Below are 22,202 nucleotides of genomic sequence, written 5' to 3'. Positions count from 1 at the left end.
TCTTTTAGTTTCTAACGCCTGGGGGGGGGGGGGTTGGGGGTGACAGGTTCCCAAAGGATATTCTACAGGCCAAACATCTGATATTGGGTGGGGGGACTGGGAATATTGAAATTCAACAGCTGACAATACTGGATTTAGGGGAGATAAGCGGCTTCCAGGAGTCTTTAGTGCCTTTCTCTCCTCTCTTCATGGGAAACACATGAACGCTCAGGCAAACTGAGTGCTCGTGTGTATGAGATCAGTAGAGTATGGCCAGCTTTAGCTTCACTTAGGGAAATTCTGATACACAGCACCAGTTCCCGATGTTAGAGGATGCTCACATGTTGCATTTTTGCAGCTTTTTTTCCCTGTATCAAATACCAGAGTGGAGTTAGAAAAAAAAAAAAAAAACGCTTTGTACAATGAGTGTTTTTTACCCATTCATTTGAATGGCAAGCGTTAAGTTGTAGCAAAATCATGGCAGGCTTCAAAATAAGCAGCAATAAAACAAAAAATTCAACATGCGTGTGCGTGAGATTTCACAAATCTCAGATTATGTTGGTACTGTAGAACTCTGCGTATTTTACACACCAAATACGCTTTATAAAAGACGCCACATGTGAGCTTACACCTAAGGGAACCACATCCTCACACCTACAAGTCATTTATTACCTCTCTGCACTTTCCTTTCGCTGTCAGTGTAGATTGCCAGTACCTGACAATGTATTTTCATTGTGATGCTCATTCTGAAAGTGTAGTGACAAATCTCTTCTGCTTAGATTTTGGTTTTTAATAGCAGCCGCCCTTCTGTCGCTCAGAGTGAGATTAACACTGAATTCTCGTTTGCCAACATTTCTACTAACCTGTCCCATCTTCGTATGTGCTGAAATGTCTAGCAGCATATTTATTGTATTTGATCACGATCCAAAAGACTTCTACAGGCCATATGTTCTACAATATAAGCTACTTAGAAGTGCAACACATCGGTATAATGTGCCCAAGTAAATATTTATATCCAGAGTTTAAGAAAATTCCATAATTTGGGAGTAACGATCATTTCCTCAAATACAAATAAGATACCTGTGTAAGGGGATTCTAGTAGTACGGAGACCACCGCCTAGTGCATGGGCACTCCATATCCATCTTACATTAACCAGACTGGCTCCAAGATGCATGAAATCACAATTTCTATGACCTCCCAGACTACCAAGGCCACATTCACATGTCTGTAAATCATGGATAGACAATATATTTTTACTGACACACTAATACAAAACCATAATACATTATAAATGTCACGTCTACAGCCCATAACTCTGATATGAAGACACCAGCCGCACTCACGGTAAAATAATTAGTCAAAATAATCTGTAAAAAATTCTTTAGTCTCAAAAAAAAAAAAAAAAAAAAAAAAAAAAAGGATTGTGGACGCAATTTATTACTAGTGCATTATTTTTACGGACTGTCCAGGAATTTCTGAAAGGTTGGCAACTACAATGCTCAAGGACTGGCATAGCTGAGCGGGGACAAATGTCTCAGCATTCAAATCTCCATAGATTTAAAAGTGGTCGCCTACTCTACAAACAGGCAATAATGTATTCCTATCTGAATACCCCTTGAACTTGTGCGGCCTGTCAGAGGAGCAACTTCATGGCGGACAGGAACTTCCACGCTATGGCTGGAATGACACTAGTGCATGGCATCCGATGCGATGAGCTAATGACCCTCAGCTCCTGCTCTGCTGCGAGTGTGATCTGAGTGTCCGTGATCTGTGCTGCTCTCGCATGACATGATTGCAGCACAGCCGAGAGGAGACGGAGAAAGTAATTTCTCCATCTCTGCTGCCAGCGGGAATCGCACTGCTCTTGGGCGATATCTGAGTGCAGTGCGATGTTTCACGCACACCAAGACTTGTATGGGTGCAAGTGAGCCGAGTCTCGTTGCCAATTGTATCGCAAAGTCGGTTCGAAAAAATAATCGCAGATGTGATCTGCCCCATAGAGTGGCACTGGGCTGAGTGCTATGACATGTTTTATCGTGTTATATGGTAGTGTGGCTCCGGCCTATGGCCCCAACTTACCATTGTTGTTATTCCAGTTTTACTCTTCTGGAGTAATTTAGCTTTTTTTTTGTTTTAGTGACTTTAGCATATACCGTATTTTTCGGACTATAAGACACACCGGACCATAAGATTTTTTATAAGATGGGGTTCCGTCTTATTGTCCGAATGTACAGTATCTTACCTGAGGGCTGGCGGTGGCAGAGCAGGGTCACAGGAGGCATGGTGTCGGCAGAGGTGGGGTGATGCGGTGTGACGTGCACCTAAGCAGGGTCCCTTCCTGCTTAGGTGGGCGATGCCACGGCCTGGTGTCCATGGGAGGGTTGCAGCAGTGATTACCGGCAGAGGTGCTGGGATGAGGAGGTGCTGGGATGAGGAGGTGCTGAGATGAGGAGGTGCAGTGAGAGGTATGGCGTGAGAGGGGTCCCTTTCCCCGGTGAGGTGATGCAGCAGCCCGGTAAGCAGCAGAGCCGGGTGAATCCTGTTATCGGTGGGGGCGGCCATCTTCCTGAAGCCGCGCGTGCGCAGATGAAGTGCTCTGCTTCCCGGGGCTTCAGGAAAATGGCCACGGGAGGCCGCGCGTGCGCAGATGGAGATCGCGGCGTCCATTTTCCTGAAGTCCCGGAAAGCAGAGCACTTCATCTGCGTACGCGCGGCTTCAGGAAGATGGCCGCCCCCACCGATAACAGGATTCACCCGGCTCTGCTGCTTACCGGGCTGCTGCATCACCTCACCGGAGAAAGGGACCCCGCTTACTGCGCCTCCTCATCCCCGCACCTCTGCCGCCATGGTAAGCCTGCATTGCGACTATTAGATGCACCCCCAATTTTCCCCCCTTTTTTGGGGGGGAAAAAAGTGCGTCTTGTAGTCCGAAAAATACGGTATGTCTTATTCGCTGTAAGAATTGAGACTTTTTTTTATGTTATTTTCTCTTTCAAGTCTTATTTTTCCCTCGACAACTTGGTTATCCAGATGTTTTAGACAAAGATACAAAATGTTATTTTTATTAAAAAAAAACTGCTGCTTTTTTGTTGTTTTTTTTTGGTGCAACTCACTTCAATCCCTTCCTTGCGGGCTTACATTCTACAGGATGATGGGGAAGAAGAGGTTAGGGAGTTTTAGTGGCTCCGGAGGTGTTGAGGAGGCAACATGGTCATTGCAGGTTGTAAGCTTTATTAAAGGGAACCTGTCACCCCGTTTTTTGAGATTGAGCTATAAATACTGTTAAATAGGGCCTGCGCTGTGTGTTCCTATAGTGTATGTAGTGTACCCCGATTCCCCATGTATGCTGAGAAATAACTTACCAAAGTCGCCGTTTTCGCCTGTCAATCAGGCTGGTCAGGTCGGGAGGGCGTGGTGACATCGCTGGTTCTTCCTCAGCTTTACGTTGGTGGCGTAGTGGTGAAGACACAGCGCGCAATCTGCGCTGTCATCCCTTTCGTCGGTGGGGGCGGCCATCTTCCTGGGGCCGCGCGTGCGCAGATCGAGTGCTCTGCTGCACGGGGCTTCAGGAAAATGGCCGCGGGATGCCGCGCGTGCGCATTAGAGATCGCGGCGGATATTTTCCCAAAGCCGAGAAGGATCCAAATGTGGTGGCTAATCGGACATGTTGTGGAACAGAATTCCAGAGGATGGAGGATATTTGGGAGAAGTCTTGGGTGAGGAGCAAATAAGGTCTTGTGAGGACCAGAGATTACATGATGGAAGCAATCAAGAGATTAGTTCTGAGAAGTGAGGCCGTACTGGGTTGAGAGGGATTGAAGAAGCTGAGGTTATAGTAACAGGGAAGTACTGCAGGGGTTAATTTATGAAAGTAAATGGGCCGGGGCTTCTTAGCTTAGGGTGAGGGGCGGGGTTAGCGGTGGGGTTATGGCTAGTAACTTAAATAACAGGAGCCATCTTAGCTGGGCAACCATTTTAGGTTCCCCTTCAGTGACAAGAATCTCCCTCCCACCCTCCCTTTTTTCCTTGTTTTTTCTTTTTCTTTTATCTAGGTCGCTATTAAACAAGGGCTCAACTGGTTTGGGTATAAATGTGCAGAGGGCTTTGAGGTAATCATGGCAATAGAAGTTTATTGGGTGTTAATTTTTCATATCCGTCACTTATATTATTTACTTGTCATGGCAGTAGGCGTGGGGGGGGGTCCTCAAAGTTGGTGAGGCTGGCGTCTCTGATCGGGGGGGGGGGAATCGTAAGCGGTCCTGGACCCCGAGTGGGTTCATGTGGACTGGTATTTAGTTATCCCGCGGAAGGGATTAAAGGGGACCCGGTTGGGCGTGTGCTAGGGATGTGCCGTCATTGAGTGACGGACCCGGGGACGCGGGCTGCGCTAGCGATGTGCCAAAGTCGGCGCTAGCGATGTGCCAAAGTCGGCACTTACGTTACAGCAGCCCGTTTAACGCATGTGTTGAACGGGCTGCTGTAACGCAGTGTGAACCTAGCCTTAGAAGGTAAGCCATAGAGGAGGATGTTGGAGTAGTCGAGGCAGGAGAGGAGGGCATGCACAAGAATTTTAGTAGAATGAGGGTTGAGGAAAGGATGGATTTTGGAAATAGGTTTGAGCTGCAGGAGGCAGTGCAGTTACTGAACATACAGGTACTTCTCACAAAATTAGAATATCAAAAATAGAATTATTCTTACCGTTAATTCGGTTTCTAGGAACCTTCCACGACAGCGGTACTGGAGGATGTCTCCCCGCCCTAATAGGGGACAGGAAACACAAAGAGGTTAAATACCCTCCCCTTCCTGCCACCTCCAGTGTTTTTTCTGGACACAGTAGTATGTATAGTTACCACTTAAGTGCAGGAATCATCCAATAAATCATCAGATAGGGAGGGAAATTAGTGCTGTCGTGGAAGGTTCCTAGAAACCGAATTAACGGTAAGAATAATTCTATTTTCTCCAGTCACCTTCCACGACAGCGGTACTGGAGTAGTACCAACAAATAATTTCTGGGGGGGGGGCAACCGCCTGCAGAACTGTTCTGCCGAAAGTTAAATCCCGGTTGAAATCAAGCCTGTAGTGCCTGGTGAACGTATGTACTGATGACCAGGTGGCAGCTCTGCAAATCTGCTCCGTAGAAGCGTCACCTCTCTCTGCCCATGATGTTGACACCGACCGTGTAGAATGGGCCTTCAGTGATGGAGGAGGTGGTAGATTCTGGGATGAGTATGCCAGAGATATGGCTTGTTTAATCCAGTTGGCGATAGTATTTTTCGTAGCCTTTTTGCCTTTGTTCTTCCCGGAGAGTTGAATAAAGAGATTTTGGTCAATCCTCCAACTCTCTGTTTGTGAGAGATAATGTAAAACCACTCTGCGGACATCCAGAGTGTGGAAGGACTCCTCCTTCACATTAGAAGGATCCGGGTAGAATGAGGGCAACACTATGTCCTGACCTCTATGAAAGTCTGATGTAACATTAGGTAGGAAAGTAGGGTCTAGACGCAGGATAATACTATCAGATGTTACCCTCAAATAAGGCTCTTGTATGGATAGAGCATGTAGTTCCCCTATCCGTCTGGCAGAAGTAATAGCCACTAAAAAGACCGTTTTTAGGGTAAGAACCTTTAATGAAATCTGAGATAAAGGTTCAAAAGGATCTTGAGTTAGACTTTTAAGGACCAGATTAAGGTCCCAAGGAGGAGTATTGTTGAGAACTCTGGGACGGATTCTAGTTGCTGAAGTAACAAAGCGCCTGATCCACCGATGTTTGGCTAGATCCTGATCGAAATAGGAGCTAAGTGCAGAAATTTGTACCTTTAAAGTGTTAGGCTTAAGACCCAACTCCAGACCCTTTTGCAAAAAGTCCAGAATTTTGGCAATGTTTGGATGAAAAGGGTCAGGAATATCTGGAAGATACCAAGATGAAAACCTCTTCCAGATTTTGGCATAAATAGCATTTGTTATGGGTTTTCTACTGTTCTGGAGAGTATGAATTACTCCATCCGAGAGACCTCTTGCCTTTAGTATCTCGGCCTCAGAAGCCATGCCGAAAGATTCAATCTGTGAAGGTTTGGATGCAGCAATGGACCCTGACGAAGAAGATTTTCCTTCTGGGGTAGATACACTGGATCTTCCTGAGCCATGTCTAACAGGGCGCTGTACCAACTCCTTCCTGGCCATGTTGGCGCAATCAAAATTGCCGTAACTCGTTCCGATCTGATCTTCTGTAGAGTCTTCGATATCAATGGGATCGGAGGGAATGCATAAACAAGGTTGAACCTCCACGGGTGAGAGAACGCATCCATGCCCAGTGCTCTGTCTGTCATATTTACCGAGAAATAAGATCTTAGCTTGGCATTCTGACCGTTGGCAAAAAGGTCCACCTCTGGGATCCCCCATCTGGAAATCAGGGAGAGAAAGACCTCCTGGTCCAGACACCATTCTCCTGGATGCACATCCCTTCTGCTCAAAAAATCTGCTTGGGTATTGGCTGACCCCTTCAGGTGAATTGCTGAGATAGAGAGAACATTTCTCTCCGCCCAGAAAAAAAATGTTTGAGGCTACAATCTTTAGTTTCTTGAATCTTGTGCCTCCTTGATGACGCAGGTATGCTACCGTGGTCATGTTGTCGGAATATATTCTGACATGGTGTCCTTGAACAAGGGAGGATGCAGCTCTTAATGCTTCTTCTACCGCTTTCAGTTCTCTGAAGTTTGAGGAGCTTGCTCTGATGTCTGGGCCCCAGGTGCCCTGGAAATGGGATCCCTCGACTATAGCTCCCCATCCCCTTTGACTGGCATCCGATGTTAGTGTCTTTAGTGGGATCTGATCCCAACTGACCCCCTTTTTTAGGTTGCGAACCTGTAGCCACCATGTCAGGGATGTCTTGACATGAATGGGAAGGCAAACTCTCTTGGAGAGAGAACTCTGCTGACCGTTCCAGGATGATAGGACATGAGTCTGGAGAGCTCTCGAGTGGGCTTGTGCCCAAGGTACCATCTGGATACAAGATGTTAGAGATCCCAGCACCGACATAGAATGTCGTAGAGTAGGAGCCTTCAGGGTTTTGAATGCCGAAATCTTCTGTACCAGATCGAGTTGACGTTCTCTGGGCAAAAAGGAACTCCTCGACTCTGAGTCCAGAAGGACTCCTAGGAACTTCTTCCTCCTGGAGGGACGAAGGTCCGACTTCTCTAGATTTGGGATCCAACCCAATGATTTTAGGATTTCCAGAGATCTTGTTAAGTCGGCTCTGAGGCGGGAAACTGAGGGAGCGACAATGAGTAGATCGTCCTGATAGGGTACTATGCAGATCCCTTGGAGACGGATGAATATAATGGCTTCTGTCATGATCTTTGTAAAGACTCTGGGAGCTGAGGCGATTCCGAAGGGAAGGGAGTTGAACTGGTAGTGTACCATCTCCCGATCCTGAGATATTGCGAATCTTAGGTACTTTCGGAACTCTGGATGGATAGGGACGTGATAATAAGCGTCCCTCAGATCCACTGTAGCCATCTCCCAGTCCTGTCCTATCAGAGGGATCGCTGTTTTGACCGACTCCATCTTGAACCTCCTGTAAGTTATTACTTGATTCAGGGGTTCCAGGTTGATTATAATTCGGTGCTTCCCCGAAGGTTTCTTGATCAGAAACAGTTGGGAATAATGTCCTCTGCCAATTTCTTGCTGAGGTACTGGGGAAATTACTCCCTCCTGGAGTAAGTTCTGGAGGCCGGAAAGGAATGCGCCCTGAGGACTGAGACACTGTAACGAGGTTATCCTTAAGTGATGAGGGGGAGGGCTCTCGAACTCTATTTTCAGTCCATTTTGGATAGTGTCGAGTACCCACTGGTTCGACGAAATGGACCTCCACTGGTTGATGAAGCTCGAGAGACGCCCCCCGACGCCCTGGGCGTAGTCACTGTTTGTCCGGGGTCTGCTGGGACTGGGGAACCAGGATGTTCCTACCTTTCCCTCCTTTAGGATAGCTCCAGCGTCCTGTTTTGCCTTTCCCTTTGAATTCCCGTTGGAAGGGTTGCTCCTTTGAGGGACGAAAAAAACGTTTCTTCGGATTTCTCTGTTCCGGAAGCGCTTTCTTTTTGTCCGTTGCCTTATCCAGAATATCATCCAGGGCCTGCCCGAATAGATAGCGGCCCTGAAAGGGAATGGCACATAGTTTTGTTTTAGACGTTATATCCCCACTCCAGGACTTGAGCCATAGAGCTCTCCTGGCTGAGTTAGAGAGCACTGCTGATTTGGCAGCCACTCTTACGGACTCTGCCGAAGCATCGGCCAGGAAGCCCGTAGCTTTCTGGAGAAGCGGAAGAGAATCTAATATTATCTCCCTAGATGTTCCCTGGGTAAGGTGGTCTTCCAGCGTGCGGAGCCAACGAAATAGGGATCTAGCCACGCAGGTGGACGCAATGTTTGTTTTCAGGAGATTGGTAGAAGTCTCCCACGATCTTCTTAGCAAACTCTCCATTTTGCGGTCCATAGGGTCTCTGAGTTGGGACGAATCCTCGAAAGGGAGGGTTGTCTTTTTGGACACTCTAGAGACCTGCACGTCTACTTTAGGTGTATCCCACAGAGAGACATCTCCATCTAGGGAAAAGCGATTTTTTAGCTCAGAAGGAACAGAAAGACCTTTTTCAGGAGATTCCCATTCATGAAGGATGAGACTCTGTACATTCTCATGTATAGGGAACCCCTTTAATTTTTTAGGTTTCAACCCACCGAACATCTCATCCTGCACCGATGGCTTCTCCTCCTCCTCCTCAACACCCATTGTCCCCCTGACCATACTGATTAACTCCTGTATGTCTTCTGAGGAAAAATAATATTTTTTACTCTCCTCTCTGGGGGTGGAAGTGGAGCCCTCATTCTCCCACAAATCCTCCGAACCGGAGGAATGAACTTCACCAGAATCTGAGTCAGAGAAAACCGGCGCCGTCTTCCTTTTTTTTAGGAGGCGGAGGCGGAGGTAACAGAGACTGGGAAAGGGCCGATACCGAGGATTGCACTTCCTGTTTAATGAGGGATTTAATGCTCTCAAACAAGGATGGCTGTTCTGAGCGAATTATTTCATCGGTGCAGGGCTGGCACAGTCTCTTCTTGTAAGAAGAAGGTAGCTTTGATGCACAAACACCGCATTTACGATCTTCCGTTTTTGTCTTGGAAGATCTGTCCTTCCTAGGGGCAGAGGCCTTGTCTCCCTAGAAAAGAGAGCGAAGGGGACTAAGTATATGGCACCCTAAGGAATACAAGGATAGAGGGACCTTAACCCACTACTCACGGTAGGAGGGAGGACGCAGGGCTCGGCAGAAGCAGAGATAGACCTGTCACCTTCCATGGTCAGTCAGTACTGAAGTCCAGTCAGTCAGACAGGGGGCCTTACCTGGAGGTGACTACCAGGGTTAAATACCGTGGCAGTTGCGTCCGATGTTGTGCTTCTCCTCCCGGTCCCAGGCGTAGGGGAAAGACCGCTATGCCGCCAACAGAAACTGCAGCCTGACGCGCGTGCGTTCCACCGCTGGAACGCACATGCCGAGAACCGGAAGTTCGGGTACTTCCGGTTCGCGCGTTCACTGCTTCCGGCCAAGAAGCGAGGAGGAAAATGCCGGGGAGCCGCGCGGGGACCCCGACTGCACCACACCGCTCCGCTTTACTCCCGAAGGAGCGCGGGAGGAGCGGAGAAAAGTCCCGAGTCCGCACCATGTGGGGAGACGGAAGCAGCGCTACAGGGAGGAGATACATCCCGACCCAGGCTGCCCGGCTAGGTAAGATGCGAGTGCTCCGATCGCCGGCCACGGCAGCACTACCGCAGGACCTCTTCATGCCCCAAAAGGGGACAGGAAAAACACTGGAGGTGGCAGGAAGGGGAGGGTATTTAACCTCTTTGTGTTTCCTGTCCCCTATTAGGGCGGGGAGACATCCTCCAGTACCGCTGTCGTGGAAGGTGACTGGAGAAAAGTTAATTTCAATTCTTCAATACATAAAGTGAATCTCATATAATATAGAGTCTTAGAAACAGTGATCTATTTTGAGTGTTTATTTCTGTTAATGTTGATGATTATGGCTTACAGCCAATGAAAACCCAAAAGTCATTATCTCAGTAAATTAGAATACTTTATAACACCAGCTTGAAAAATGATTCTAAAATCTGAACTGTTGGACTACTGAAATGTATGTTCAGTAAATGCACTCAATATTTGGTTGGGGCTCCTTTTGCATCAATTACTGCATTAATGCGGTGTGGCATGGAGGCGATCAGCCTGTGGCACTGCTGAGGTGTTATAGAAGCCCAGGTTGCTTTGATAGCAGCCTTCAGCTAGTCTGCATTGTTGGGTCTGGTGTCTCATCTTCTTCTTGATAATACCCCATAGATTCTCTATGGGGTTAATTCAGGCGAGTTTGCTGGCCAATCAAGCACAGTGATACTGTTGGCTTTAAACCAGATAGTGGTACTTTTGGCAGTGTGGACAGGTGCTAAGTCCTGCTGGAAAATGAAAATTCAATTTCCAAAAAGCTTGTCAGCAGAGGGAAGCATGAAGTGCTCTAAAATTTCCTGGTAGATGGCTGCGCTGACTGTGGTCTTGATAAAACACAGTGGACGTACACAAGCAGATGACATGGCTCCCCAAACCATCACTGATTGTGGAAACTTCACCATAGACCTCAAGCAGCTTGGATTGTGACCTCTCTACTCTTCCTTCAGACTTCGGGACCTTGATCTCCAAATTAAATGCAAAATTTACTTTCATCTGAAAACAATACCTTGGACCACTGAGCAACAGTCCTTTTCTTTTTCTCCTTGGCCCAGGTTAGACACTTCTGGGGTTGTCTACTGGTCATGAGTGGCTTGACACAAGGAATGCGATACTTGTAGCCCATGTCCTGGATACGTCTGTGTGTGGTGGCTATTGAAGCAATGACTCCAGCAGCAGTCCGCTACTTGTGAATCTCCCCCAAATTTTTGAATGGCCTTTTCTTAACAATCCTTTCAAGGATGCGGTTATCCCGATTGCTTGTGCAATTTTTTCTACCACACTTTTTCCTTACCCTCAACTTCCAATGATATGCTTGGATACAGCACTCTGAACAGCCAGCTTCTTTAGCAATGGCCTTTTGTGGTTTACCCTCCTTGTGGAGTGTGTCAATGACTGCCTTCGGGACATCTGTCAAGTCCGCAGTCTTCCCCATGATTGTGGAGCCTACTGAAATAGACTAAGGGACTTTTTTTTAACACTTAGGAAGCATTTGTGGGTGTTTTTTGTTAATTCAATTTATTGAGATAATGACTTCAGTTTTCATTGGCTATAATCCATAATCAAACATTAACAGAAATAAACACTTGAACTAGATCACTCTGTTTGAAATGACTCTATACGAGTTTCACTTGTTGCATTCAGGAACTGAAATAAATTAACTTTTTGATTCTGTTCTAATTTAGTGAGAAGCACCTGTAGATCTGAGTGCCATCAGCATACGGATGGTACTGGAAGCCACAGGATTTTATGAGTTGTCTCAGGCCAAGGGTAAAGATTGAGAAGAGTATGGGTCCTAAGACAGAGCTTTGAAGGACTTAAAGAGAGGAACTGTAGTAGGAGGCAGTGGTCAACTGTGTTGAAGGCAGAAGACAGGTCTAGAAGGAGTATAGAAAGGGGTCTTTTTGCATTGGATGTAAATAAGTTGTTAGTAATTTTAGTTAGGCCAGTTTCAGTGGAGTGGTGTGGATGGAAGCCAGATTGTAGATTGTCAAACCTGATTTATTAAGGAGGTGCAGAGCACACCTCTTAATTCAGGAGATGTCCACGCTTATAGGCCACAAAGCTCAGACTGTTAGCAGCTCTCTCGCCAGCCTCAGAAATCCATGGAGTGCTCATGCTTAGGTGATCCATGGCCAGTCCTTGTATTAGCAGTCAGAGCTCAAGTGTCTGAATGAGCCCTTTCTTCAATCATGAATTTGAAAAGCGGGGTCACCATGCCCTTATTCAGCCCCAACCATCCAAATCCCAAATTAAGCCCCGCATTGCTAAACATTTTGCAATCCAACTGCAAGAGTTGAAAAAGGATTTCAAAAGTGTTGAATTTTCCATCACTTGTGTGCCTCAACTGTCATATTAAGGTGCAAATCATACGCAACATGTGACTTATGTGCAACTTATCTGCAACTCAGCGCTAGACAGTTACAGCACTCAACTGCAAGTCAGAGAAGCTGCACAGTTTTCGTGGCGCCACAAACCCAGACTAAGGCAGGGTTCACATTAGCGTTTGTGTGCAGCGTACGATCCGCATGCATCATGCGTACTTTAGACTGCGCATGTCCAGAAAATGATGTCACCACCTCCACCATGCGCATAAAAAAAACGCAACCGCATGCCGATACACATTTAAACGCATGAACATGCTTTTTTTTGCATCATGCGTAAGATCATACACTGCGTACAGAAACGCTTATGTGAACCTAGCCTTATTCCGGATGGCTGATTGTAGGCACCTTGCAGAGTCTCCAACCCCCAGCTTGCGCCCTCTCTGTGGGGATGACCACCTTTCTAAATGCAGCCCACCCTGGTGATCACATGATTGCTCAGGGTACAAATCCCACCCTGGAGATAGCAGATGATCACAGCGATCTAGGAATCGTACCGGGTGCCTATGTAATACATGGGGTGGCCCTGGCCCACTAATTTCTAGCTACATTCTTACAAGCTATAGATGTGAGATAAGGTGTCATAAATGTCTGCTATAGGTCACATTGGGTTAAACATTAACTACTAGGTGCCAGTTGGCCTAAAGGTGAAGTCTTGCTACAAGCTTGATACATGAAGAGGATCAGGACATCTGACGAGTGAAGCAGTCAGATCCCTGCACAATAAAGACCCAGATTGGGTCAGACCCCAGCGGGGACAAGTCTTTCTGTTGGAGCCATCAGCTGCCGCCCACCTACCTGCGATGTCCCATAGCTGCAGTCTGACCAGGGTCTTGCTGTCCCAGTTGATGACTTTGAGGGCGAAGTCGACCCCTATGGTGGCCCTGTAGTGCTGGGAGAAGAGCTGGTGCACGTAGCGCTTGATGATGCTGGTCTTGCCCACACCCAGCTCTCCGATCACCAGCACTTTGAAGAGGTGCTCTCTGCGCTCCGGGGCCCCCGCGGCTGCACCCGGCTCCCCGGCCATGTAGTCACTGCCTAGCCACAGCGCTATGTCCGCATCCCCCGCTGCCTGCACGGACGGAAAAGCCGCGCAGCTCACGCTTCACTTTTCTGTACGCAAACTTTTTTTTTTCTTCACTTTTCTCTCCTCCCAGTTACTCTGGGAACCAACCACCTGACTGCAAGTCACAGGACAGGAAGCGGCCGAGCTCGCTGCCGCCTCAGGCTCCGGGCGAGGAGGGAGGGGACAGGCGCGGTGAGGAGCTGCACAAGCAGCCGGCTGGTCCTGTCACTGCCCCATGTTATAGCTGAAGGGTCCCGAGCTGTGCAGAACCCACAGGCCCCGCCCCAGACACAGGCCCCGCCCCTCCCGCGGCAGGTACAGGTACCTCATGCGCTGTGGCGCTCACCGTCCCCATTGGGCTCGTTCACACTGAGGTGTTTTTGGAGGCTTCACAACCGGTATTTCAGGCGGAATCTGTTTCTGGAAACTCCTTTTTTTGCAAGGTTTCTGGAAGAGTTTTTCTTTTCCTGAATAATTCTTTGGGCATGTGCACAGAGGTTTTATGTTTATTTAGGAGATAATTCTGCGCAAAATTCCACATAACACTAAATACTAAATAAGTACTGCAGTGCGCAGGCACCGGAAAGGTCAGAGAGGCCCGGCGCCTGCGCACTGCAGTACTTTGCTCTTCCCTCAACAGGGCAGACAAAGTACGCCTGCGCCGGAGCCGCGGCGTGAAGACCAGAAGAGGACGTCTTGCAATGAAGATGGGAGGCGCCGGAGCGGACCTGAGACACCCATCAGACCGGACCAGCAGCGGGACCGCCCCTGGGTGAGTATAATATAACGTCTTTTTCTCCTCTTTCAGGTAACATCGGGGGCTTATCTACAGCGTTACAGAATGCTGTAGATAAGCCCCTGATGCCGGTGGGCTTACCTCACCCGCGATTTTCAGGGTGACAGGTTCCCTTTAAAAAAACACCTGTGGTTTCTTTTGCTGAATGGAGCTAAAAAAAATATGCAGGATACGGCAGTAAAAAGACGCCCCATAGGTGCTGAAAAAACCCCACAGGCAAAACGTTAAATTAGCGCTGGGGAAACAACCAGAAAAAATGCTATAAAACACGCTCGGGCTACTTTCCCATGATGAGCTTTTGCTGCATTTTTAATGTTGCAGAATTTGTGCACCTATTATTTAAATTAGGTGACTTGCTTTTTTTCATTGCGTTTGTGTGCGTTTTTGTAACATGCGGTTTTATCACATTTTTTACACTGTGGTTTTGGCTTGTTTTTGAAACTTTCTGGCATTTGGATTTTGATGAACCTTATTGACATATGTAGGTGGAGATTCTATGTGTTTTTAATGAAACGCACTAAAAACATGAGCGTTTTTTACCTGCAGATATTCCGCATCTAATGTAAGTCTGTGGGAAGATCTGTACTGAGAACTCAGTGTACCCGCAGGAGAAATTGAAATGCGGATTTGAAATATGCACCCAGGTGAGCTTACGCAGCATAAATAAGAAGCACAGCAGGCATAAGATTTCTATAAATCCCATCCACTTTGCTGGAACTGTAAGACGCTGTGAGTTTAACTCGGGAAAAGCATGCAGCATCAAAAATGCAATAAAAGCTCATTGTGGGAATGTAGCCTTAAATAAAAAAGTAAAAGTGTGTTTTTTTATTTCAAATAAAGGACTTTATTCTGGCTGTGTGTTTATTTACAATACAACTATGGGATTAGTAATGGATAGGTGTATAAATGCACCTCCATTTCTAAGCCGTGGGATTGATATTACCGGACAATACAAAGGTGACATCAACCCCACAAATATGAACACCATTTGTCACCGCCACAGGCCAAGTGGGAAGAGCTGGGCAAAGCGCCAGAACTGTCACATCTAATAGATGCGCTTTTTCTGGGTAGCTGCAGGCCACTATTTTTAGGCTGGGGGGCAATATACTTGGCCCTTTATCTGCCTGAGATTACCAGCCCCCAGCAGTCTGCTTCAGCTTGGCTGGTTGTCAAAAATGCTAGGGACCCCAAGCCTTTTTTTTTAGTTATTTAAATAATTAGAAAAAAAACTGCATGGGGACCCCTCACAGGTGGTGGTTGGGGAATACCCAGATCATCCGCACCTACTGTCACTGTTATTAGCGGCAGCAGGTGTCAGATGATGGTAAGAGTCCCAAAAGCCCCCACCTGCTGTCGTTCGGACTTTAATATAACGCTCATCATTCTCTGCTCGCCAGCAGAACAGGGGAGAATGATGACAGTTGGCTTCAGCACCAGCCGCCGGAGAACAGCACTTACTGTAACACTTCTTCCCTGGTGCCGATGCGTGTCACATGGATGACATTAATGTGTGTTCTCCGTGTGCATTTGTGCGGGACGTTTTGCCGTCCCTGCTTATGGCAAAAAATGGACATGTTATAATGTTTCGCCCACGGACACACGATATGTAGAAACACACGGTTAGTAACCCTAGTCCTTCGTACTTTGTGTTCTATCACCATATGCCTCATACTTACACCCATATATCTAGATGTATTTCTTGGACCATCCTGACGTGTTTGATTTTGTATGTAGAGTACAGACCAAAAGTTTGGACACAACTCATTTAAAGATTTTTCTGTATTTTCATGACTGAAAATTGTATATTCACACTGAAGGCATCAAAACTATGAATTAACACATGTGGAATTATATATGTGACGCCCAGGAGACCGGGATACCCAGCATCGGACCAATGGAGTCTGTCTCTTGAGGGGGATGTCACGGGTGGCTTGACCCGGTGCTGTGGCCTCAGGCAATGCACAGTGTAAGGGGTATCGTGAGGGGACAGGCACTTACTTGATCAGCAGCAGGTTCTCCCAGCGGTGACGATCTCGATCCTGGATAGATGGCTATTGTCCAAATGAAAGACTGAGGCACTGAAACGTTTAACCAGTTTACTTTAACATAAAAGGATTTACAACCAGTCCTGTCACCGGAGTCTGTATGGGAACTCTGAGTTACTTTGACCCTGCCGGGGTCTTCGCCTCTTATTGTGCGCAATTTCTGTGTGGCCCTGCTGCTGTATGTGAACTGGCTGCCGGCCCAATCTGTCCCCTCCGGGTCCTGGTTCGACGGGCAACCCGAGTCCTTTTATCGGTTTACCCCCTCTGGGAGTACCGCTGAACTCTGTGTCTGTTGCTGCATCCGACCCTAGTGAAGCTGATATCACCTCACGTTTTTCCGGTTGCTGTATTATATATAATGAATACAGCCACGGATCCGGTATCCGTCTTTGCGCCTGTTTTGGGTAGTGATTAATGCTACCCGGTTCTCACAATGTCCTTTTTCTCTATCCCTCTTCTCCTCAGGCCGGTGATTTAGGCCTGGTAACAGTCACAGGGCTGTTAGAGATTCAACTGTATGACCTCTCACTATCAGCTCCTTAGCCCAACTGCCATTTCTTCTCTCAGACCAGAATGGATCAAGGGGAGTCTCTGGAGCTCCCCCTTCTGGCCGGAGGTGGTAGTGCAGTCTTGCTATTTTAGTATTTGTACTTACTGTCAGTAACTATTTTTGTGGCAAATACCCCTAGGGGTGCCACATTCCCCCTTAGTTAAGAACAGTACTCCGGGACTGTGGGACAATAACATTTTGAAATAACAATTAATATGTACAGAGTCTTAAAAATGAAAAGTTACAAAAACCACTCAAGGAAACAAAAATAGAGTTCTGTAAAAAGTCACTTCAAATAGCGTCCATTAATACAGTTCTATCCTTGAAGGTATTAGGAACGGCACTGTACTTAGTGTCCAGGAATTTAGTTCCATTTTTCCAACGGAGTTATCAATATAAAGTCTAAAGAAAGTTCAAAAAGAGCAAAAAGCAAAGTTCAAAAAGCAGTCTTTCCGGAGCTTTGATTTAGTGCCTCCGGGCTGATAAAAAGTTCAAGAATATGCAATAAGTTCATACAGACAAGTCTCTGTAGGCACTGGGCTTAAACGTTGCAGACTGATAGCAATGACTATACTACATTTTCTGTTTAACTATATACGGCATAACATATATACAATTCACATTATGAGCTTTATAGTTGGTAATCTGCATACCTGGCCGGTAATTGACCCTGGGTACTACGCTGTGATCTACGTAATAGCGGTGTCTCTTCATGTGGTGTACTACTGTCTACTGCGGATGTAGTATCTGCCCGCTCTGCTAAAGATAATTCCACGACTATGGAGTTGGCAAGTCCACCGTGAATGGGATTACTCTGACCAGGAATCTGTTCTTCCTGGCCTGGAACCTCCTGTAGTACGGGGTCAGCCTCTTCCTGTCTTGGGACTTCTGGTATTGGGTTCGGTGTTGGGTAAAAGGCCACCATGGGAACCACTACTGCACCATGGTATGTTAGTAGGGTTTTGGGAAAGTCTCCTATACAGGTGTGATACACTTCCTCTTCTTTTTCCTTTACTGGTTGAACCTGTATGGGTTGAATAACTTCTGGTTCTGGCTGGACAACATCTGGCTCTTTCAATGCTTCCGGACATAATTTAAGATTGTCTCTTGACACTAGTACAGATGTTAAGCCTCCGTTTTTGCTAATGAGACACATTTTAGGATTATCCACTCTTGTTGGTAAAACTGTGTAGGGTACGGCTTCCCACTGATTGTCCAGTTTATTGGTTCGACGATTTCTCTTGAGCACTTGGTCACCCGGTCTTAATGGGGTCGCTAGAGCATTCTGGTTGAAAGTTCGCTCTTGTCTTTCTCTAGTTTGCTGAAGGCTTCTTTCCACACTCTCTTGCACTTGGCGATACTGCTTTTGCCGTATGATATCCCAATTGGAGTCTTGAACTTCTGCGTCTGGTTTCAGAATTACCATTTCTAGATCGATTGGTAATTGGCCGGGTCTTGCACGCATAAGGTAAGCTGGGGTGCAGTTGGTGGAGCTCACCGGGACATGATTATACAGATCCACCAAGTCAGGCAATTTCTCTGGCCATTGATTCCTTTCTGTCTCAGGTAAAGTCTTTAGTAGGTCTATTACAATATGGTTCATCTTCTCGCATAAGCCGTTTGTTTGTGGATGATAGGCCGTCGTCCGGATCTTTTTGCAACCATACATATTACAGAATTCTCTGAAGATCTCTGATTCAAAGGCTGTACCTTGGTCGGTGAGAACCTGTTCCGGATATCCATGGGGTCTACAAAAGTACGTTTGGAACGCTTTGGCTGCTGTTTTTGCTGTCAGATCTTTTACGGGTACTACTACCAAGAAACGTGAATAATGGTCCACGATGGTCAAGGCATAGACATAGCCGGACCGGCTTGGTGTCAACTTCACGTGGTCCATGGCTACAAGTTCAAGTGGTTGTTTGGTGATTATGGGCTGCAGTGGTGCTCTTTGGTTCTTTTGATCGTTTCTTCTGAGGTTGCACGGGCCACAATTTCTGCACCACTGTTCGATTGATTTTCTCATCCCGACCCAATAAAATCTTTCTCTTAGAAGTACTTCTAACTTTTTCCAACCGAAGTGACCAGCACCATTATGGTAAGCTTCGAGGACCATCTTCACATCTTGTTTAGGCACAATAATCTGCCAAACCAATTCATGTGTTTTCGGATTGGTGTATCTTCTACAGAGCTTCCCTTGATACAGGAACATTTTGCCTCTCTCTTTCCAGAGTTGATGCGTCTCTTCTGGGGCATCCTCATAGGGATATGCACTTTGCTCAGTCAACAGTTCCTTCACCAACTTCACAGCCGGATTGCTGTCTTGGGTGTCAGCCCATCTATGGTGTGCTAACGGATTAAAATTCACCTCTTGTTGTTTCTGATAGGTACTTGACTGATGATGTTTTGCCTTGGGACGATGGAAGGCTGGTAGTTCAATTTCTTCAAGCTCCCCCGTTTCCTCTTCTACATCTCTCAAGTGTGGCATCCGGGATAGGGCATCGGCATTTCCATTCTTGCGACCTGCTCGATACTTGATTATGAAGTTGTAATTAGATAACCGGGCTATCCATCGCTGTTCTAACGCACCTAATTTGGCTGTGTCCAGGTGGGTCAACGGATTGTTGTCAGTATAGACAATAAATTCTGCAGCGGCCAGATAGTGTTTGAAACGCTCCGTCACAGCCCAAACTACTGCCAGTAGTTCCAATTTGAAGGAGCTGTAATTTTCTGAATTTCTTTCAGTAGGCCGGAGCTTTCTACTTGCAAAGGCGATGACTTTCTCCCGACCTTCTTGCTTTTGTGACAGCACCGCTCCTAGTCCCACATTACTGGCATCGGTGTAGAGGATGAAAGGTTTATGGTAATCTGGGTATGCCAGAACCTCTTCTCCGGTTAGTGCCTTCTTTAGTTGTTCAAAGGAGTCTTCCCTTTCGTCGTTCCACTGAAAAGGAGGGTTTCGGTTTGAAGGTTTCTTCGTCTGCCCTACCAAGGTGTCTTGCAAGGGTGCTGCCAACTTGGTAAATCCTTTTATAAATCTGCGATAGTAACCCACCAATCCCAGGAATTGTCTCACTTCTTTTGCGCTGGTAGGTCTTGGCCAATCCCTTATGGCGCTTATTTTCTCGGGATCTGGTGCTACTCCCTCCGAACTCACGATGTGTCCCAGGTACTGTACCTTTGGCTTGAGAAGGTGACATTTGGATGGCTTGACTTTCATGCCATACCTGGATAAGGCTTCGAACACTTCTGCCAGGTCTATTAAGTGTTGTTCGTAAGTCTTTGAGTAGACGATCACATCATCTAGGTACAGGAGGACGGTCTCGAAGTTCTTGTGTCCGAGGCAGCATTCCATCAGCCGCTGGAAGGTACCGGATGCGTTGCAGAGTCCGAACGGCATGCGATTAAATTCACATAGACACATTGGTGTGGTGAATGCCGTCTTTTCCTTATCTCTCTCAGCCACAGGGACTTGCCAATACCCACTTGTTAAGTCTAAGGTGGAAAAATAATTAGCAGATTTCAAAGCAGTTAAGGACTCTTCTATCCTAGGCAAAAGGTAGGCGTCTTTATGGGTGATGTTATTAATCTTCCGGTAGTCTACGCACATTCTCATGGTTCCGTCCTTTTTTTTGACAATCACTAGAGGGGCCGCCCAGGGGCTACAGCTGTCTCTTATTACCCCGGCCTGTTTCATTTCCCTCAGCATATCTTTTGCACATTGATAGTGAGCGGGCGGTATGGGTCTATATCTTTCTTTTATTGGGGGATGGTCACCTGTGGGGATTGTGTGTTCTACCCCTTCTATCCGTCCGAAGTCCAATGGGTGTTTACTGAAGACTTGTTCATATTCCGTCACTAGCCTATACACCCCTTGTTTTTGATGGGTAGGTGTTGAATTTATGCCCACGTGTAGCTGTTGGCACCAATCCTCCATTTCTCCATCTGAGCCATTGCCTTCCACCTGACAGGTTGGTTCTAAGGGCTCAATGGTTGTGATGGCATTGTTGTCAACAGTATATAGCTTTGCCATTGTAGCATACCTTGGCAAAGTGACCTCTTCCTCTCCACAGTTCAAAAGTCGTACCGGCACTCGTCCCCGGTGTACCTCGACTATCCCTCGTGCTGTGAGTATAGTGGGCCTGCTGTCGGTGTACACTGGTTTATTAAGGCTTGATAATCTCGTCCCTTAGTACCAATGGCTGCTCTACACCATACCAGCATTTCTGTTTTTGGTGGGATTACAATAGACGTTGGATCACTTACCCTCACACTGCCGATTTCTCCACCTGCAACTTCTACCTGTTGCCTTAACATCAATACTTTTATTTCCCTCCGGAGAACTCTCTGCTGGCAGGATTGGGCAGTTTCAGCAATTTGCTGTAAGACAGAAATGACTTCGGAAAAGCAGTTCTCTAACACATTCATTCCTATCAATACAGTTGGTTCACAGTTCCGCCGGTCAACATCAACAACAATTATACCCTGTTTCTTCAGTTCTACTTTACCAATCTTTATGGTCATCTCCCTGAATCCTAGTTTCGGTACCAACTTACCATTACTGGCCCATATATCTAGTTCAACATCAGAGGGCCCTTTATCAATATCTGCATCAGCCCAGTACCTCTTATAAAGGATATACGGTATAGATGAAATCTGGGAACCTGTGTCCAGCAAAGCGTTGAGGGGAATTCCGTCCAGCACGATAGGGATAATGGGTCGTCCTCCGATGTACCTGTCGTGCCAGGGTGTTGGGCCTTGAAAGTTCATTCCTGCGAAGCGGCCCGCATTCCCAGGGGATTCCCGTTTAAATCACAATCTCGTGCAAAGTGGCCCGGCTGCTGGCAACGGCGGCAAATGGGCTGTCCATCCGGTTGGTAGCGGTCGCGGGGTCGTCCTCTCCATGTCGGGTATCTCCGGGGTCTCATCCATGGAACATCCTCTCTACAGTTTGCCAACTCCATCTTGTGTCCTCTCATCTCCTGCATGGTTTTAGCCATTGAAGCAACAACATCAGCTAAAGAGTCAAGCTTTTGTTGAAGAGCCTCATTAGTACTGGGCCCCAGGGGCTTAGCAATGGCCCCAGACATAGCTGATGTCACTGGCACTCCCTGTTGTTGAGGTGCCTCTGCCATGGGTTGCGCAGGATCCTGATCCCGAGGTGCCTCTGCCAGCTGGAGACGTATAGCGCTCTCCTTTAATTGGGCAAATGTCAATTCAGGGTTTTTAAAAACAAGCATGCTCACATGCCCCCGGTGAGAAGGGGTGTAGAGTCCCTCAATAAATTGATCTCTTAGCAGTTTATCCGCTCCGGTGTTAAAAATGGGTTCAGCCAGTGTAAGTGATTTAAGGGCTTCCTGCAGGTTTAAGGCAAAGTCTCTCACGCCCTCATTAGCTTTTTGTTTGCAACTAAAGAATCGTATTTTAGCTTTGCTGCTGGCCGTGGTTTCAAATGTAGCTTTTAATCCAGCAAATATGCGTTCAACAGTGCCTTTTAGATCAGCTGCCCATGCTGTGACTTCTCGCTTAGCATGGCCACTTAACTGCATCATCAGGAGACTAACACGCTGAACTTCACCCACAGGGAACATGTCAAAATGGGCCAGCATCTTTTCTCTGAAAT

General features: G+C 47.0%; 1 protein-coding gene across 1 annotated transcript in view; it reads right to left on the bottom strand.

The window, feature by feature from the left end:
• The window catches only part of RAB32 (RAB32, member RAS oncogene family), a 104,032-nt gene extending 90,599 nt beyond the window's left edge, over nucleotides 1-13,433 (bottom strand). The window contains exon 1 of the mRNA XM_069769161.1: nucleotides 12,924-13,433. Within this exon, the coding sequence (XP_069625262.1) occupies nucleotides 12,924-13,152 (229 nt within the window). The 5' untranslated portion in view covers nucleotides 13,153-13,433. The remainder of the gene's footprint in view (nucleotides 1-12,923) is intronic.
• Nucleotides 13,434-22,202: the final 8,769 nt, after the last annotated feature.

Source organism: Ranitomeya imitator, chromosome 5 (assembly GCF_032444005.1).
Source record: "Ranitomeya imitator isolate aRanImi1 chromosome 5, aRanImi1.pri, whole genome shotgun sequence".
Lineage (NCBI taxonomy): Eukaryota > Metazoa > Chordata > Amphibia > Anura > Dendrobatidae > Ranitomeya > Ranitomeya imitator.
The sequence above is the reverse complement of the archived record's forward strand: the minus strand, read 5'-3'. Positions and strand labels throughout refer to the sequence as shown.